Here is a 17,507-nt window from a genome sequence, read left to right as displayed (position 1 = left end):
AAACACTTGTTGTTGCACACTGATTACACCCGTTCTCGCCCCTACCTCTGAGTGGCCAATATGGTGTTCACTGAGTGTGAGAAGTGTCCTTATTTCCTTAACTTTCTGACTGCTTTGTTTTAAAATACATCTTTGAGTGCACCAGCTGAGAAATCAAGGGCTGTGTCCAAAATCACTCCCTATTCACTATATAGTGCACTATAAAGTGAATACGCCATTTAGTAGCGCTGTCCAAAATCTGAGTGAGCATGGTCCTTCGCTAAGTAGTGTATTAGCGATGCTCACTATATTAGCAATATATACCACCATGCATTGTGGTTCGAATAGAAGGAATGGCTGATTAATTATTACTGACAACATGAAAACAACATTAAAAAACTGTCAAAGAATGACACTTAGCTCCCTGTTTAACTTTCGGACGAACGTGTCACAATTTCGAGCAGAGAAACAATCAACACGGAGGTTAGCCGCTCAACCGTTCATCGCGGCTGATGCATTCACTGGACCTTGTAATTCTCAGTTACAGCACAAATTGCAGTGCAAATATATGGTTCATTAATTTCATAAATAATGTGTAATAAGTGATTCATTTATTTGGCTGTTGCGTAAAATACGCTAAGCATAAAATTAGTTATCACTGAAGTAAATACCGTTTTGCAGTGTTTGAGAAAAATAATAACTGTAAATCACCAGCCGTCCGTGAGGGAGGCGAGAGTAATTACGTCACTGTCAGCGGCTGGCGAGTGAGTGAGTGGTGTACTAAATGTTGTTTTAAATTAGCTGATTAAGTGGAGTAAATAGTCCACTACATCTAATTCACTATATAGTGTGTAGTGAGTAGGGAATGAGAGAATGATTTTGGACACAACCAAGGTGTTTTCTTTCCCATAATGTCAGTGTAAGCGCACCTATGCACTCAAAATAGAAAGTGTAAGTAAAGAAGTACGCGATTTGGGACACAGCCAAACTTTGTCAAGCAAGTGTTACTAAACAGCTGCATAAACTATTTCAATCACCTGAAAGATGACTGTCACAACTTTCTGTACGATTGTAACCGGAACTCCACATGAACTAGAAATAATACAGCTAAACTAAGCTAACATTACATTTGTTTATGCAGCTAACATGCTAACCAAAATCTTCATCCATCTCCATCCATTTTGAGCTAGCGACTGTTTCCAACCTCTTAGTGAATCTAATCCCAATTCCCTCGTCCCATTTCCCCAAGACATTAATTTATTTTTGGTTTATTTTTAATTTTTTCATTATTATTTTTGTAGCTGAAGTTAGATGTCAGGGTTGCATTTGGTTATCTATTTTTTCTCCAAATGATATAGCAGGGTAGCTAGCATCAAGTGTGTCTAGCTGGCTGGTGAAGGTAAATATTCTTAGCTTGGCATTAAACAGCTATATAATCTTTATAGAAAATTCCCCTGAGAGCTGAATGTCACAGCTCTTTGTGAGAGTGTGTCATGACTGTAAAAGCAGAATTTAACTGAGTGTTCAGAGCCTTCTGAAAGCTATCGCTGATGACAAACACCTGTAGATATAAAGGAAGTGACAGCATATTTTTTCATTCAAACACCACTCAATATAATAACCACACATCAATGGGTTTACTGTCTATCTGTATGAATATCAAACATTTTCAAAAAAGTCTCTCAAATTAAACTAAGCAGACAGTTTAAGTGTAAAATGTACTTTATCACATTCACATTGCAATAAATCTCAATTTGATAACTTTATATGATACAGGAGGAGGGGGTTGTTGTACACATGTTCCTTCAGTACATTAATAAATGCAATTCAGAGTGTTCTGTATACATACATATATATACTTGTTTAGAACAGCTGGTAAATACTGTTTAAAAGTTCTCCAGAAAAATATGGTTTCAATGTCAAACTCAGCTTGGAGAACGAAATGTGACCCTATACACTCACTCTCACTCACACACACAAACACACACTATCTCTCTCTCACACACACACACACAAGCGAAAAATACACTCATAGGACTGCATTTAATTTACAAATTGCCCTGAAATTGTACAACACCGCTTCATTGCAGCTGAACTGAGTATGTATAAAGTGGAGTCGGGGAAAAAAAATGGGAATTTTGCATTTTGGTGAGTATTACATACAGAAGCGCAAACCATACAGTTAATGTTTTACCTTGTTTTTCCAAATAAGAATTCATTTCAGATATTTTCTCAAGATCTCCACTTTTTTCTCACTGTCTTGGGATATCAAGGCTGTTTGCCTGTGATCGAGGATCCTTTTATCTCACTATCTCACGACCTGAAAGCTTGGAACCCAGCTGGTTAAATAAAATAAAAACAACAAGTCAGTCACTGGAATGAGCAAGACCATGAAATAGTGTGCAGCTCTGTGACACAAGTTATGATCGTCTAATGTTAAGTTTAGATCTTGAGGAAACACCTAAAATTGACTCATTATTACAGAAAACACAGTAAATGTCCACCTCCAGCTTCTGCAGTTACAAATTAATGCATGTGTCTAATATTCATGGTCAGAAATAAAGCAGTAAATGGTCTGTGGGAATAACTGTTACAGCTTTCATAAGTAGAATATATCAATACTTTCACTCCCTATGGGGTTTTAAATGTTAATGTTCCACTTATGTCACAGAAATAATGACCTAATCTCAATGAATATGGTTACTATTTTAACATAGCGACACAACCAAAGAATCCTTGAATCCTCTGCACTGCTGTTGTTTTGGTTGGTGAAAAAAAACACTGTACCGTTTCTCTCCTGTGAATCAAAATGAGTTCAGGGATATGTAAAGTTTCATTCAACATTCTGAGGACACATGATAAAACTTTTAAAAAGCTAGAAGTCTCTCAAACATACAAGTGTGTATTAACTTTTCCAAGTACTGACTTCCATCCAATATGGACCTAAAAAAATAAATCTAAAAGAACATCCAAGGCATCAAAAGTACAGTCAGACACCATGAACAGACATTTCAAAATATCACACCCATCATCTGAGGCGTGTATCATGTCTTTAAACTTAAAAAAATATGGAGTGTACAGGACATTAGAAGCTATTTGTGATTCTGTATTTACACTTCATAATGAGTCTCTGAGAAACTAAAGACATTTAAGGCATCTGGAGACACAGACGCCGCGCTGACCAGGTCATGTGACTCCTCATCAGAAAAAATAAGTGAATTTCTTAATCATAATAACGTCATCTAGAGTTTTCTAATACCATCTTGACAAAAAGACTGAAATGTTCCCAGTGGACAACCATTCATCCATTTCTCACACACACTCGCTCTTTCTCACTCACACACACACACACACACACACACACACACACACACACACCAGTTAAACCAGAGTTGTGTAGAAAAGTTATTCTGAGTGGTTAAGCACAGAGGAGCCAACAGATGGGTGTGACCTCTGTATGACACAGCAGCATCTCTCCTTCAGCTCCTTCTCTCATTCAGCTCGAGTGTTTTCTTGTTTTAATAAATGCAGCACACGACCTTGATCTACAGTATTAACCCGGTGTCAGCATTTTTACAGGTTACAAAAGAAGAGGAACAGCACTCTGACATGACATTCACCTGAAAATACCTGGTTTTGAGTTTTTTAAAAGGAGAAGATCCTTGGGGTATGTGTCTTATATTTGAAAATGGAGAAGAAAAAAAAATCATTTGTTTTGCTGATTTTACACAGGGGTTCCTTGTGTTTGAATTATTCAATTAAAAACAAACTCAACTAGTCAGAGAAACTAAAAAAAATGAGTCCTATTTCTACAATGAAGTGGTTCATTACGCATCATTGTTACGACTACTTTCATTTTGTTAGCTGCAGCTGCGTGTTATCTGTCCTGTAAATGTACCTCTTTAATAAATAGTAGAAAAATAATCTTTTCCTCTTCAGAGTGTTTCTTCTTATAATTATGCAACTTTGTGAAGATTTCTTTTGTACGTTGAAGCACACAGATACTCATGAAAGTGTCAGAATGTATTCCCAAACTGAGTCGTTCAAGGCCAGCAGCAACTGTAAGAGAAAAATGAACCATGAAGTGTTCGGGAGCACGACAAGGACAGTAAAGCTGTGAGAGAATCCATGAGTCAGTTAGGAAACACAGGTTTCTTGCTCTCCATCACAGATGTTTTCACAAACACATTTGTTCCCATTCTGTTGCCACAAGGTTGAAGCATCCATGTGTTTAAATGAAGAATTTGTCACCACACATGGTGTCCAATTGTGTCTGCTCCTCAGTGAATGAGCTCATATATTGTTTCAGGTTGCTCCCAAAGGGGGCACTCTGACTGAGTCCTGAAGCCAGAATCCCGCAGGAAAAAAACACCTGGTTATGTTTACTGGCCTTTGTCTGGTAAAAAATGAGCACACATGTCAGATTTTGAACCAGATGGAAAAAGGGTTCACGATGGAGATGTTGAGTTAACTATCCATGCATGACAGAGGTCCCAGCAGGCCTGTGACGCTGTGGGTTCTAGTCCACCTGTGGCTCCTCTCACCCTCTGTCAGTCCATCCCGACAGCATCGTCTGTTTCCAAACGTCTTTTTAAAAATAGTCTTCAGCGAAATAGTTCCATCAGCACTCTGCATCCACACTGTGCACAGTGACCGCAGCCTGCAGGTGGTGCGTGTGCGTGTGCAGAGGGTGGTGATGCGAGTGCGTGTGTCGGTAGGGGTGAAACTTGTGGCTGAGTAAAGCTGCTGTTTGAGGAGGTGTGTCCAGGTCCAGGTCATCGTCATGGTTGCCTACGTCCACCCCGGCTGAGAGCGGGTCATTGTTTCCGGGTGGATTCTCGCTGTCCTCCTGTGGACTCATGGTGCTGTAACCTACAGGCAAAAAACATACAAAGGTTTATCATTTCTGTTTGCAAAGCCCTGATGTAAATCCAGAGGAGCCAGCTCAAATCAGAGTTTGTTCTCTTTGCATGGTATGACAAAGAAGGAGCAGACCTGTGATGTGTTGACTGGTTGATTGTCTGGGATTTTACTCGCATGGACAATAATATAAACCTGACACTTTCTGTACATGTGACTGTTTGAAAGCTGCATCAAAAAGAAAAGGGAAGACACCATAAAGAAAGCAGTCAGCGCCCCAGCAGATGACGCCCCGAAGTCAAAGACACCGAACACAGAATCCTTCCTGTAAATACTTGTTAACACACAATGTCTCTGCAGGCACAACAAGCTCTCTGATGGCATTTTGACAACAAGATATCCCCAGTGGGTGTTTTTGCTTCCCGCTTTCAGCCTTCTCATACAATCTGGACAAAAAAGGCATACATATTTATGACCTCTTTCCTGCTCATCTTGCACATACTTTCAGCCGGGGGACACGGGGACATAAGCCAACCTGGTGGTTAGAAGAGATTGGTAAGTGGATCAGTGGGAGGGCAGTGCTGGTGCCTTTGAGAAAAAAGGAATTACTGGGTCAGAGAGGATGTAAACGACAGACAAATTTACCCATTGAGATTATTAATCGGCTCAGGGTTTATCGAGTTTTCTCTCTTGAATGAAAATCCTTTACATATTAAGAGTGTCGTCATCTTCAGAGCCATGAAATCCTTCTGAATCACAGAGTCTGCCTTTAGAAAAAGCATGCTGCAGATGACCTGAAAATGTTCCTTTACTCTTTTTGTTATTAAGGTTGCGAAGTAACAGCAACAACATGCAACATGATTGAAACGTGAAATGTCATTGAAGTGAAGCAAATAACTTCTGCAAGCCTGAACGCACTTCAAAATTACATTTTAAGAGAAAATCACGGCCATTTTGAATGATAAACACTGAACATCAACCAATGATTCATCAAGTGACTCATAAACACGTGTGGGTGTCAGCTTGAGTCTTGTGCCATAAAAACAGAGAAAAAATTGAGCATGTTTGTGTGGCTTTGAGTCAAATTTATTGACCAAAAATGTCCTACAGTGACACATCAATAAAAGTATCTTAATACTCAGAATTTTTCTCAAGGGTTTTGCAGCTCATATTATAAAGAAAACCCCTTATTTTTCTGATTCTGAAATGTATGCTCTGTAAATCCGGACCCAAGCATAACTATGGGGAGCGAGGAAGGGAAGGATTACAGAGAAGGAAGGGACGGGGACTTCAAAAGAAGTTCCAGACACGAGTGGCGCAGAATACAGCAGAGTTTAGCCCCCTTTTCCCCAAAGCCGGAGCCAAAGATTAAGGCTGGCCAACATCTGACTGTGTCCAACTGGCAATTACAGCTGCACAAAGTGATGCAAAATTCCTCATGTTTTGTTAGATAATAAAACTTTTGACATTTCATAATGCTGGGAGAGTTTTGAGACGAGTGAAGTCCTATTAAGGCTGATACTGAAGGTTAAAAGTGTGAAAAATTAAATCTGTGAACAACAAATTGTTACATTTCTAGTTTTTGCTATAGTTGAACAATGATTATCTGTCCTCTGCTAATTGTAAGGTAAAAGCATCTTAAGCACTCAGTCCTTTGCATAGCTATGCCTACACCAGCAGTTTTGAAAATAGTTTTAAACTGCTTTGGTGAAGTAAACTTAAAAACTTTTAATCACAGATGATGGTTGAGTCTTGTTTCCCTTATTGATTTTTACACTAGTTTTATTTTCTGGTGTTTGTTCAATTTTATTCAAATATGGAGGGCTATTTTCATCAATTTCCATTTTATTCTTATTTTCTTATTTTATCTATTTTTTGTATTATTTTAGTTCCTTTAATTTTCCAATGGTTTGTAAAGAACTTTAGCTGCATGCTACTGTGTATGAGAGATATTATGGTAATAAGGTTAGGTTGAGTTTTAGCTTAGGTGTGGTCAGCACAGATTTCAAACAGACTCTGTTTACAGGCTAAAGATCATTAATATATTCTTTATTTGATTCTTCAATAAATTTAAAAGTCCTATATTGTGCAAAAATCACTTTTTCAAGTCTTTTAGTGAAATTTGTGGGTCTTTGGCTTTCCTCCCAGCCCACAAAATGTGATATTTAATGACAAAACTTGTATTTAGTAGTGCTTGTGAATGTAAAATCCTGACCTAAAACGAGCAGTTTGGATTTTGGGGATTTGCCGACGTCAGAGATTCCCTTTTTTGACCAATCAGGAGCAAGTCTGACCTGATTGTTCCACTGGAGCAGATACCCCGAACCCCCTCACCACTGCCGGAGAGAAATCGGTCCAGCAGCGGGTAGAAGAATGCCAATTCTGAAGAGCCATCACTGCTCTTTTTTTGGAAGTAAACAGCCACATAGTTCCATGCACAAGCTTCTCATCTCGAGTGAAGACAAGACTAAGTGGCTAGAGTTCATTTATCAAGGAAATGTGCCAGCTACACTCAGTAGACTGTGTATGTGTGCTGTGGAGCAGATGTAAAAGCTTTTCCTCAGTGTCTCCTCCTGTCTCTGTGTTAGCGTCAGGATGCTAACTTTAGCTGCGGTTAGCCTGTTGTTTAAGCCTGTAATGTTACGGTAAATGAGCTTCATTCAGCGGTGGCTCATTTACATATGAAGGTCATGCCCACTAAATCAGACCGTTCTGAACAGAGGGGCTATGAGAGCCTGGAAATAATGCTGCTGTGCTTGATTTATTGGCTTTTTGGACCAAAACATGTTACTACCATTTCATGAAGACATCAATGATCCATATTAAACTGCAGAAAAGGAGCATAATATGGGACCTTTTATATGGATGAATGTCAAAATGTCAATCAATGTGCAGGAAATTAATGGCACTGAGTGGCAAAAAACTAGGCTAACCTAGCCATCTGCTAAATTAAGTAGCAGATGTGTTGTATCAATGGTCCCATTTTTTGGTCTGTATTTTTAAAACCATCTTTACAGGCAACTAATGTGAAAAAAACACCTGATTTATTTTACTAAACTAGCAAAAATCTTCTCTCCTCTTAAGCTAGTGTTAGCTTATCTTTGCTATTAAAAACAATAAGAGAGTATGGCAAGCCAGCATAATTTCTTGCTTACTGACAGAAAAGAAAATATTTTTCATTCTTTATATATGCAGTATGTGGATAATCATGTTTACCTGACCTCTAGCCTACACATCTCAGTAAAAGCCTGTAAGCTGTCGTTTCATATCATCCCGCACATCCTCACTGCGTCACTTGTTAAATACATATGAAGCTCTGATTCCTCACTGTTTCAAATGTATGCATGTGTGTGTGTTTTATCATAGCCTTCAGCAGTATGAGCGAGTCGGCTGTGGGAGGAGGACACCTTTGACCAGGCAGAAATGAGCAACAACTTTGAATCATCAACTCAGTAACAAATTTGTTTTATTCCCTCATGGATGAACACCCCCTCTCTCCATTATTTCTATCTCATCTTCCTCTTTGTCCCTGTCCTCTTGCCCTTTTATTTCACTCTTATTTCGCCTCTTACATCATTTTTTTTAAAGTCTCTAGGTCCCTCCACTTGTCCTCCGTTTTTGGTTTTATTCGTCACATCCTGTTATACTTCTCCTGACCATTTGCAGGGACTCTCTTAACTAGCCCATTTCAATCACTTTGTCAAGCTTGCTCTTTGATAATTACAAACCTTTGAAAGCCGACGCAGATTTCTTTGTATATTCTATTTCACTTTTTTCCATTTCCCAGCACTTTTATCTCCCATCTCTTTATTCTCCCTGATTTAACAGAGATACTGTACAAATCATGCATCTGACAAGCTCTCACTCCAGTCTTTGTTTCACTACAGCCCACTCTCTCTTCTTCATCCTCCTTCCCTCTGTCATCATCAGTTATGCAACAAGTATTGGAGACTCTCACTGCTAGGAAGTGGAGTGATGCCATATGTAGGTGGTAAGAGCCTGCGTGGGTGAAAACTGTCCGTCCACGCTTACCGAGTGTCAGACTCACAAGTTGTACGATCAGTTACAGTGAACATGAGCAACTCTCCCAGAGCTGGAGACGAGAGAAAAACAAGGTTTTAAGCCGTGATATAATGAAGTGAACAAGCCAGGAGGAAGGCTCGGCCAAAGAACACAGAGATAACCAAGCATTTCTCACTGTGCTTTCAAAATGATCATAAGCTCCAAATTTGAATTTTGATTGAAGTTTTATGTTTCAGATATTTGTTGTGTAAAGAGCCTGACTGATGAGAAGAAAGCTTAATTTGGTAGTCTACGCTGTTTTGATTGACCAGACCGCTCCACCGTCTAAAGCATGAAGGTGGTAGAGATCAACCTGTGTTTTATCTTGAAAATTAGCTGGTTGATTGATGACTTTCAGTTGGATGCATCTTTCTCAAATGGTTTCAGATTGTCATTAAATACTACTCTGATGAAAATATTCTGACATATATTCATTCCTTTACAAATCTAAACTAAAAAGCAGTCCTGAAGACTTTGTCCTTTTTGAAGCTGTTGTAGACTTGATATCCACTGACACGTTCAGCTAAAAGTCACATAGTGCACCTCTCTGGGTTTGTAGGGATTCAGTATGACATCTGCAACATGTTCCAGGACAAGATGCCCCTTGAATGACACCTGAACCATAACTGGTTCATTTTAACTGCAGCTTTGCACCAAGAAGCCCCTGAATGTGTGAGTCAACCTGTGACTCGCTTGGGTTAAAATTTCAGTTACATGGTTTTCTTTCTAAGAAAATGTCAGAGGAACTTTTGTGTTAAAAACTGACATTTAGACGGAGCAGGATGGACCAGTTTTGTAACTGATGGATGATTCATCTCACAGGAAGCGGATTATTTTAGACTGTTGTGTAATAAAAACATGACGTGGATGCAAATATTGGTCAGATGCAGGAATAAGTTCCACAGACAGCTAATGGTGATGATGTTTGCCTCTAACAGGTGGAAATTATCAGTACTTGACAACTATTACTCCTCATTAGAGGACTTTCTGTAACAAATCACCACAGTTGTTGCTGCTGTCACCTGTGATGCCTCCGTCTGGACCTGCTTGTTTCTTAGAGCAGTTTCTCAGGTTAGAAAGGTTGAACCCAGCATACAAAACTGCAGGATTCCTGAGAATAGTTTGCTTTGATGCAGCATTGCTGACATTTTAGAAACAGCCCACTCAGTTCCTGTTTCCTTCAAAACTGATGCACTGTATGATATAATGTAGAGTGAACAGTTTGTGGTTTTGAACACAGTCACATCATTTTCTAAGGTTAACAAATCATCCATTACTGATCTGTGTTTACTGTTTATGAGAGAATGATGCATCATTTCTCTTACCGTGGTCACTCTCTGTCCCAGATCGTCCCCAGTATCTCCGCCTCCGTTCAGGAGTGTGAGTGTGCCGCTCGATGACAGCAGCGATGAATCGAGTGTTACTGACTAGAGGATAAAAAACACAGGTCAGTGTGGGTACTAAAACTCTGTTTTATTTGTTCTGTCAGATCAGATTTTTTTATATAAAAATGACACCAAACTATACTGCTTGGGTGAAAAAATAAAAAAATGAACAATTTTTAATCGGGTTTATAAATGTCAACTGAAATAAATTTGTTTTGTGTTATTTATCTCCACATTGTTTTGATTATAATGACTGTGTTAAGAAAAAAAAAACCCAGATTATCATTGCATTTTTCTCTCTGTAGCTTTCATTGGATACATTTTCATGCCATTTTTTGCATCCGAGGACCTTAAAAATGCTAACTAGGGGGCCAGAATGACCAAAAATAAAGAAAACATACTTATTCCTCTGTCCTCGTGGCTGTCTTCATCCCTCTCATCTCGCTCATTGTCCAGGTTGGACATCCTCACGGACATTTCTGGAGCAGCAAAGATGAGATGCATGCCATTATTGTAATATATTCAGTTTTGCAAGCATGATGAGTAGAAATAACATGTGACCAGTATTTATTTAAAATGTATATCAAAATCTAGTTAGCTTTTTATTCTGTTGAGCTCTTTAGTCTACATAATAACCCATGCACTTGTGGATATTAGCTGGAATAAATGCAGAACTGTGGAAACATGAATTTATTGATGCCCCTCACACACACACACACACACACACACACACACACACACACACACACACACACACACACACACACACACACACACACACACACACACACACACACACACACACACACACACACACACACCAAGTCAAGCACTGCAACGATAGGAGCCAATTCCTCCACCTAATGCCTGGGTGCTAAAGTAGCCGCTCTCTGCCATCTATTCCAAGTTGTTAACCAAGCTATCAAACTTAAAGCGACTTGGGCTCCAAAGTTTTAATGTTGTTGTAATCTAGTGTGATGGTTCTGTCAATAGCGCTGAGCAATTACACAAATCTTGCAGCAGCAGCTGCGGTGGCGTGATGCTAATGTCAGCTGTTTAGCTCCAGCAGCACTTGCTTGTTAATCAGGCTGCTTTTAAACTGTGATATTTACAGAAATGCCAGTATGTGATGGAGAAATGTGAAGGTTAACGCAAGCAGCTGCTGTACCAGACGTGTTTTTGATGTTGCTGTTTTGTTTTTGGGGAGCTGTGGGCCTCATGAGATACAGACAACTTGGGGTTGGTTATTGTTGGTGCCCCCCAGATGGTGCAGTGATGCTCGGTTATCAACCAGTTCAGAATTTTATTTGATTGAATTACTTAAACGTCTTCATCAGACTTACCCTGTGCTGCCAGTGGTGACATGTGCTGGTGTGAGCGTCTGTGAATCTGATGTCTGTACGCATACACAGCCAGCACCAGCACCATGATACATCCCATAATGCCCCCGGCAACTGGACCCACAGGTGCACTCTTGATCATGTTCAGAGACGCCACCTCCTCATCTGTGGGGGAAAGATGGTCGAGGAGAAAACAGGGAAATTATAGTCTGAAGTGTGTCAAAGGAGGACAGCATCTCAGATGGCTGAAGAAGTGATAACACGCCAATAAGAAACAGCTTGGGCTCAGATCCTAAATCATGCTCTAAAACCAAGATATTTTCTACACTGTTTTTGTGTTGAGTGCCAAAGAAAAATTATTCAGCTGCAGTACGTCTGCCAATTCTCTTGATAACAGAAAGAAGACAAAATAACAGAAAAGTTCAAGTCTGTCAAATGTTGTGGTTATTCTTGACCTGCAGAAGTAATATTCCTGCAGTCCCAAAGAGCCTCCAAACAATTTGATCTGTGTCTCCTTCTGACTTCTCCCTGCAGCCTGACGTGTTACCGGAGTCAGAATCTGTGAAGACTACACTTCTTTCTTACTTCACTGGAGGAGCAATAACATGCATATTTCTATATTTTCACAAGAAATAATCAGGTTTTTAGGAGCTTGATCATTTCCCACATTTCACTCACCCATTAATCCCAAGCCATCAGCATAAGGACTTTTGGCGCCGACAATGCCCCCAAAACACTCCTTCTGCAGGGCACAGTAAGGCTTGTCCAGGTGAGTCTTACCATCACTGTCCACCATGCACCACTCACAGTCCAACACGCCAAAACAGTCACTGAAAGAGAGTGAAGAAAATCAACAACATGAAGAAATACTGAAATACTTTTAAAGAATCAGCTGTGTTACTTTGCAGATGGTCACTCACATAATTATAAAAGATTTAGGAGGAAACGGGCAAAAACTTTTTTTAAGTAACCTCAAAATTAAGTTTTTCAAAGCCTAAGAGCAAATTTTGTTTGCATTTTTTATGACTAGGAATAGGAAACCGAGCAAAAATATCTTTATGAGTGGTTTCTTTTTTAGAAATCTTAAACTCTACATACTTCCTTTTAACTGCCACTAGGGGGCACTGTGCCTACGGTATTTACAAATCAAACCTCCTTGGTTTGTTTACATTTTTGTATTCACTTAATGCACACAATATGTTCTGTATTACTCACGCTGTAGTGTGGTGTACTTGGTGCTTTAAAGCATGCATACCTGCTTGTGTATCTCTGGCTGCAGCGTGTGTTGATACACTGTGGCAGAGTGTCGTGCAGGCTTGGATCAATCACATTAAGACTGACTGGCTCCTGGTGAACTTCACAACTTGGGTTCCTGCACAAAACACACACAAAGTTGTGAAACACACAAAGTTAAAACACAAAGAAGTGTCTGTATTGATCACATTAAAATAAAAAATATTCAGCTACCAGGCATCCTTACAATGAAGCATGACTAAATCTTAAAATCAGTAAATCTGGCGTGAAAAGAATTCAAAGCTTGAGCCTCAAAGTGATATCTTCAGCATGTCACTTTATGCAAAGCAGCTCCACAACCTCAAAGAGCAACCCAGCTTGACACTTAACACAGAGGAACTTCTGGTGGTGGAAAATGATAATTGCATGTCTCTCTGAAACAAAGAGGGACTTGACATTTTAAACACTGATGCACAGTCACAGGCAGCTGGTGGAAGATGAAAAGAATGATGAGTCAACAAGAAATGGAAAGAAAGGAAAGTGAAGAAAGTCCTGCAAACATTTACTCAGCACCCAAAGTGTTTGCAGGAGCGGAATTATGTACGTGGTTGAAATAATAAAAGAGAAGCATTCGAAAGAGGAAATATGGACAATAACTAAAGAGATGCATCTAGAAAATGTGTCATCAGGCACTGAATCACATGTGCAAAACTGTGGCAATGCATGAGAAGCACTAAGCTGCAAAGGAAAAGAGTAGAAGTGACACAAAACATTAACAGAGATAATGCAAAATGTAAAAAAGTAAGGGATAAAGGACCACTAATTCAGTATATAAAAATGTTACTGGTGTGTGATCTCATTTTTATACTAAAACAAGTAAAGAATCTCTAGGGTTCTATATGATCACCCTTTAGTGCAGCCATATTAGTAAAAAGAGATGCTGCTTTAGTCAATATTTCCTTCCATTTTTCCTAGAGGAGGTAATTTTGCGATTTATTCTTAATGAAAGAAAGATTTAAAGAAGTACATGAAATTGCTTAGATTCAAATAGTTCAATATTTTTAAAGCAGAGTGGTGTTATTCCCTTGATCTTAGTAATAAATTAACTCCCAAAAACAATAAAGTAGTTGTGGAGATAACTGTAGAATTATTTTCAATTTATGGCTCAGAAATGTCTGTCACACCGACCTGTTTTCAGCATTGGTGAGGTTGCCAGTACACTCGTTGACCTCCAGAGGGCACTCACATGGACACTCACATTCATTCTGCTCCATTCTGAAAAAAACACAGAGAAATATTCAGTGACCAACAATTTTAAAGTTGTAATTTTTGTATAAATTTTCACAAACTGAGCGTCTGTTATAATGCATACTGTTCAATTTTTACTATCAGATATTGATCACCTTAAAAAAAACATGTTTTTTCTGTAATATTGTCAAAATAAACCCGGCAAAACATCACATTTTCTCTTCAGTATTTTACATCAGGATCATCTCATGTTTGTAGCCTCAAAATCCTGAAAAGAAAGCAGTTAGAGGAAGAAAAAGTAAGAAAAGGAGAGAAACCTGTGGCAGTTGAGACACAGCCGGTCCACAGTGCTACAGGCGCAGAATGCCAGAGAGTCACACGTCTCATTGACAATACCAGCAAAGGCGTTAGTGCCGGGGATCCGGGTTAGACGATACTTAGAACAATGGCTGCCATGGACCAGGTTGGTAAGATCCCCCTGAAAAAGAGACATACCCAAGAAGAAAAAACATATATTCGTATTACAAGTTTATTTACTGGATGCTTTCTGAGTTCTTCTCTGGAAACCACAGTTACAAAAATATTAGAAGTTAGAGAGCTATAACTGTGTTACCTACAAACTCACTCAAACCACACTTCATATTCAATGGGATCATTGCTTCAGAAAAGATTTCTAGGTTGCAACACCCCAAACCACCACAAGGTAGCAGTGCTATACCGTCACACAGTCACACTGTGCCAGAGAAGCCTTGAGGAGTGTTGTGTCTGACTGACTGTCTGCGTTCCTCTGCAGTCAGCTGTGCATACAGTTATCTTGTGCTTATTTTTCACTCACCATGATGCTGGTGTTGAACTTGTAGAAACGCTGCACGGTGCGGTCACTGAAGCTGTTGCACAGGTTTTTCTTGACGAAGTTGGGGTGATTCAAGATGTCATTTGCCACCAGTGGCTCCTGCAGTCAAAAATAAGTGAAGATGTAAGAAAAACTGAAGACAACAAATAGAAGATTTCATGATATTGTGTTTGAATGTAAGTTTCTAGTTCTGTACCTTGTGTGTGATGTGCTGCTGCTCTGCAGGGGCGTGACCTTTGGGGTCAATGAGTGTGGGATGAGCAACCAGGTACCCTCTGTCCTCCATTATGAAGCATCTAGAATGTACAAACATAAAAACAAGCTGCATGTTGATCCTTTGAATGTGGATGACAGTGAAGCGGTGGGAACTAATCAGAGGAATACATGTACCTCTCCTGGTGCCTATATAAAACTTCAATCTGCAAAGAACTAAACCATTTTTCTTCCCTCCACACCTTAAACATTGTGCCAAATACAGCTCCTCTTAGCTTCACACCCCCTTTGAGCTAATCCTGTTTTATATGGCTCCTGAACACCAACAGAGAGAGAGCACGGAGGAAGCAGAGAAAGGAGAGAATGAGGGAAAGGTGGTGGTGGTGGTGGGGGTTAAAAAGGCAGACATAAAAGCTGGAGAAAGTATGTAGAACTGAGACAGAGGCAACGTCACATCTCCAGCAGGGAATGCCATGATAATCAGCTTATCTCCTCTGCCTGCTTTCTTTTTTTCCTTGATCTCTTTGAAAGTTTAATTCTAAATCTAGCTCTGTTGAACAGAAATGAGAGCAAATTCAGAGGGTGAGTAGAAAAGGTAGAAATACAGACAGAATAAATAATTTTATCTCTAAAGACACAAGAAAGTCAGAGGAAAGCAAAGGGGAAAATTCAGCTGATGACTCACCTGATCTTGTTGCCTTTATCTTGGTTGCAGATAGGCAGCAGATCCAGCAGGACCTTATAGAAGTAGCGTAGGGTGAAGTCTATACCCATCACTGCAACTGCATAACCAGGAGCCATCTGAGAGCTGAAGAGAAAGGAAGAATTAAATGATTAAAAAAAGAGGAAAAATAATGTGATTAACAGATGTATCTTAATCCTTTGATGTGTGTTTGACTTTGTGGGAGAGGACTTAAGAAGTGACTGGAAGATGACATCAAACCCATCTTAACACCTTTAAGATGAAATAAATGTTTACACATAACGGCTAGAAAATCCCCTCACACACACACATAACTTTCTTTGAACCAGTGTTTATACACACTTCAGACTGTGTAAAGTTAGAGCATGCTCACTGAGCCAGGCATCAACACACTAATCCTCTCTTATCAGACACACAGTGTTTATGTTTATAGTGCGCTCTTGCAGGGACTGAGGTAAACAGCTCCCATTGTACTCCAGCCAGTGGTTTTGTGGCTGTGGTGTTGCATTTTAAGTTAACAGAACCAGAAACATAAACACTTTGATCTCGGCAACAACTCAGGCTCAAAGAGAATGTGTCCAAACGGGGGCCAAAAAGACTTAGTGAAGCACAGGTGCAACACTTGACTTTATCACACCATGCTCAAGAATGTGGGTAAAAATACAGTGTTCTGCTTGAGGGCGGTTTGGAAGAGCGGATACTTGAAGATAACAAAAACTAAAACATTTTAATGAGGGATACTCTGTTACTCACTAAACAAGCCTGAAGCAGAAGTGGTCAATGATCTGCCTCAAATTATTTCCTGTCCTCAGAGATTGAGTTCTCTGTCTAAATGACTTGGGGCTAGCTGCTAGCATAAGAGTCTTGGCTCTTTGCATAAGTTAACTAGTAGGAGAGCAACATCTTTCACTGAGAGCTTAAAAAAAGAAGGCAGGGATGGGTGATAACTTTAGCCTTGTGGTGTAAAAATTCACACATCAATTGAAGCTGCAGAAACTGTTACTTTGCTCTCCCGTGAAGAGTGTGAGTAAGTTTTTAATACAATGACTCATCAATTTTAAGCTAATATGTTACAGAGAGCAAGGTTGGCGTTAATTTTGAGTCACATTTGAAGCCACAAAGAGGATGTAGATGTAGGAATGCATGTGTCCTGTATTCTTTCTTTTTATTTGGTCACTTTTACATACAGACAGAAAATTTCAGCCTCTTGTGGCCCAATGTTAGCAAGCAGACTTAGCTATTAGCTTGTTCATTAGCTGGTTGCGAAATTTGACTGTTGGCTGTGCCTTAAAATTAAAACTCAGTTACAGGATTTTAGGACAATTTTGTCAGAACTTATAAACCTTATTCTCCATGTTTTTCCTTTGAGTTTCACTTTTCTTTAAAAACATGAACACACTTTTACAACAGCCAGTCAAAGCGACAGAGAAAATTCCAATTGTCCCACTAGATGAAGTCAGTCACACACTGAAGCTTCTAAGCTAATTCATCTGTTTGCTAGCTTTCGCAGTAATTATCTACCAAACACTAATAGCCCAAGAAAGTCTTTTTCTGAATCAAAACATTCATTTTTAAACTGATAACTTTTTTATAATAACTTACACAACTTTCATGTTAGATTAATACCTGAT

General features: G+C 39.4%; 1 protein-coding gene across 2 annotated transcripts in view; it reads right to left on the bottom strand.

Annotated features, from left to right (window-relative positions):
- Positions 1-1,725: 1,725 nt before the first annotated feature.
- cachd1 (cache domain containing 1) overlaps positions 1,726-17,507 on the bottom strand; it is an 85,790-nt gene continuing 70,008 nt past the window's right edge. For both annotated transcript variants that reach the window (XM_074668201.1, XM_074668202.1), the window contains exons 17-27: positions 15,859-15,981; positions 15,157-15,256; positions 14,943-15,059; positions 14,425-14,585; positions 14,048-14,134; positions 12,882-12,998; positions 12,305-12,456; positions 11,630-11,791; positions 10,688-10,765; positions 10,227-10,328; positions 1,726-4,851 (exon numbers count right to left, since the gene is read on the bottom strand). In XM_074668201.1, the coding sequence (XP_074524302.1) occupies positions 4,601-4,851; positions 10,227-10,328; positions 10,688-10,765; positions 11,630-11,791; positions 12,305-12,456; positions 12,882-12,998; positions 14,048-14,134; positions 14,425-14,585; positions 14,943-15,059; positions 15,157-15,256; positions 15,859-15,981 (1,450 nt within the window). In that variant the 3' untranslated portion in view covers positions 1,726-4,600. The remainder of the gene's footprint in view (positions 4,852-10,226; positions 10,329-10,687; positions 10,766-11,629; positions 11,792-12,304; positions 12,457-12,881; positions 12,999-14,047; positions 14,135-14,424; positions 14,586-14,942; positions 15,060-15,156; positions 15,257-15,858; positions 15,982-17,507) is intronic.

Source organism: Halichoeres trimaculatus, unplaced genomic scaffold, assembly GCF_033239565.1.
Source record: "Halichoeres trimaculatus isolate MK-OKI-2021-1 unplaced genomic scaffold, fHalTri1.1 fHalTri1_scaffold_4, whole genome shotgun sequence".
NCBI lineage: Eukaryota > Metazoa > Chordata > Actinopteri > Labriformes > Labridae > Halichoeres > Halichoeres trimaculatus.
Note: the sequence above shows the minus strand (reverse complement) of the source record. Positions and strands in the feature narration are given on the sequence as shown.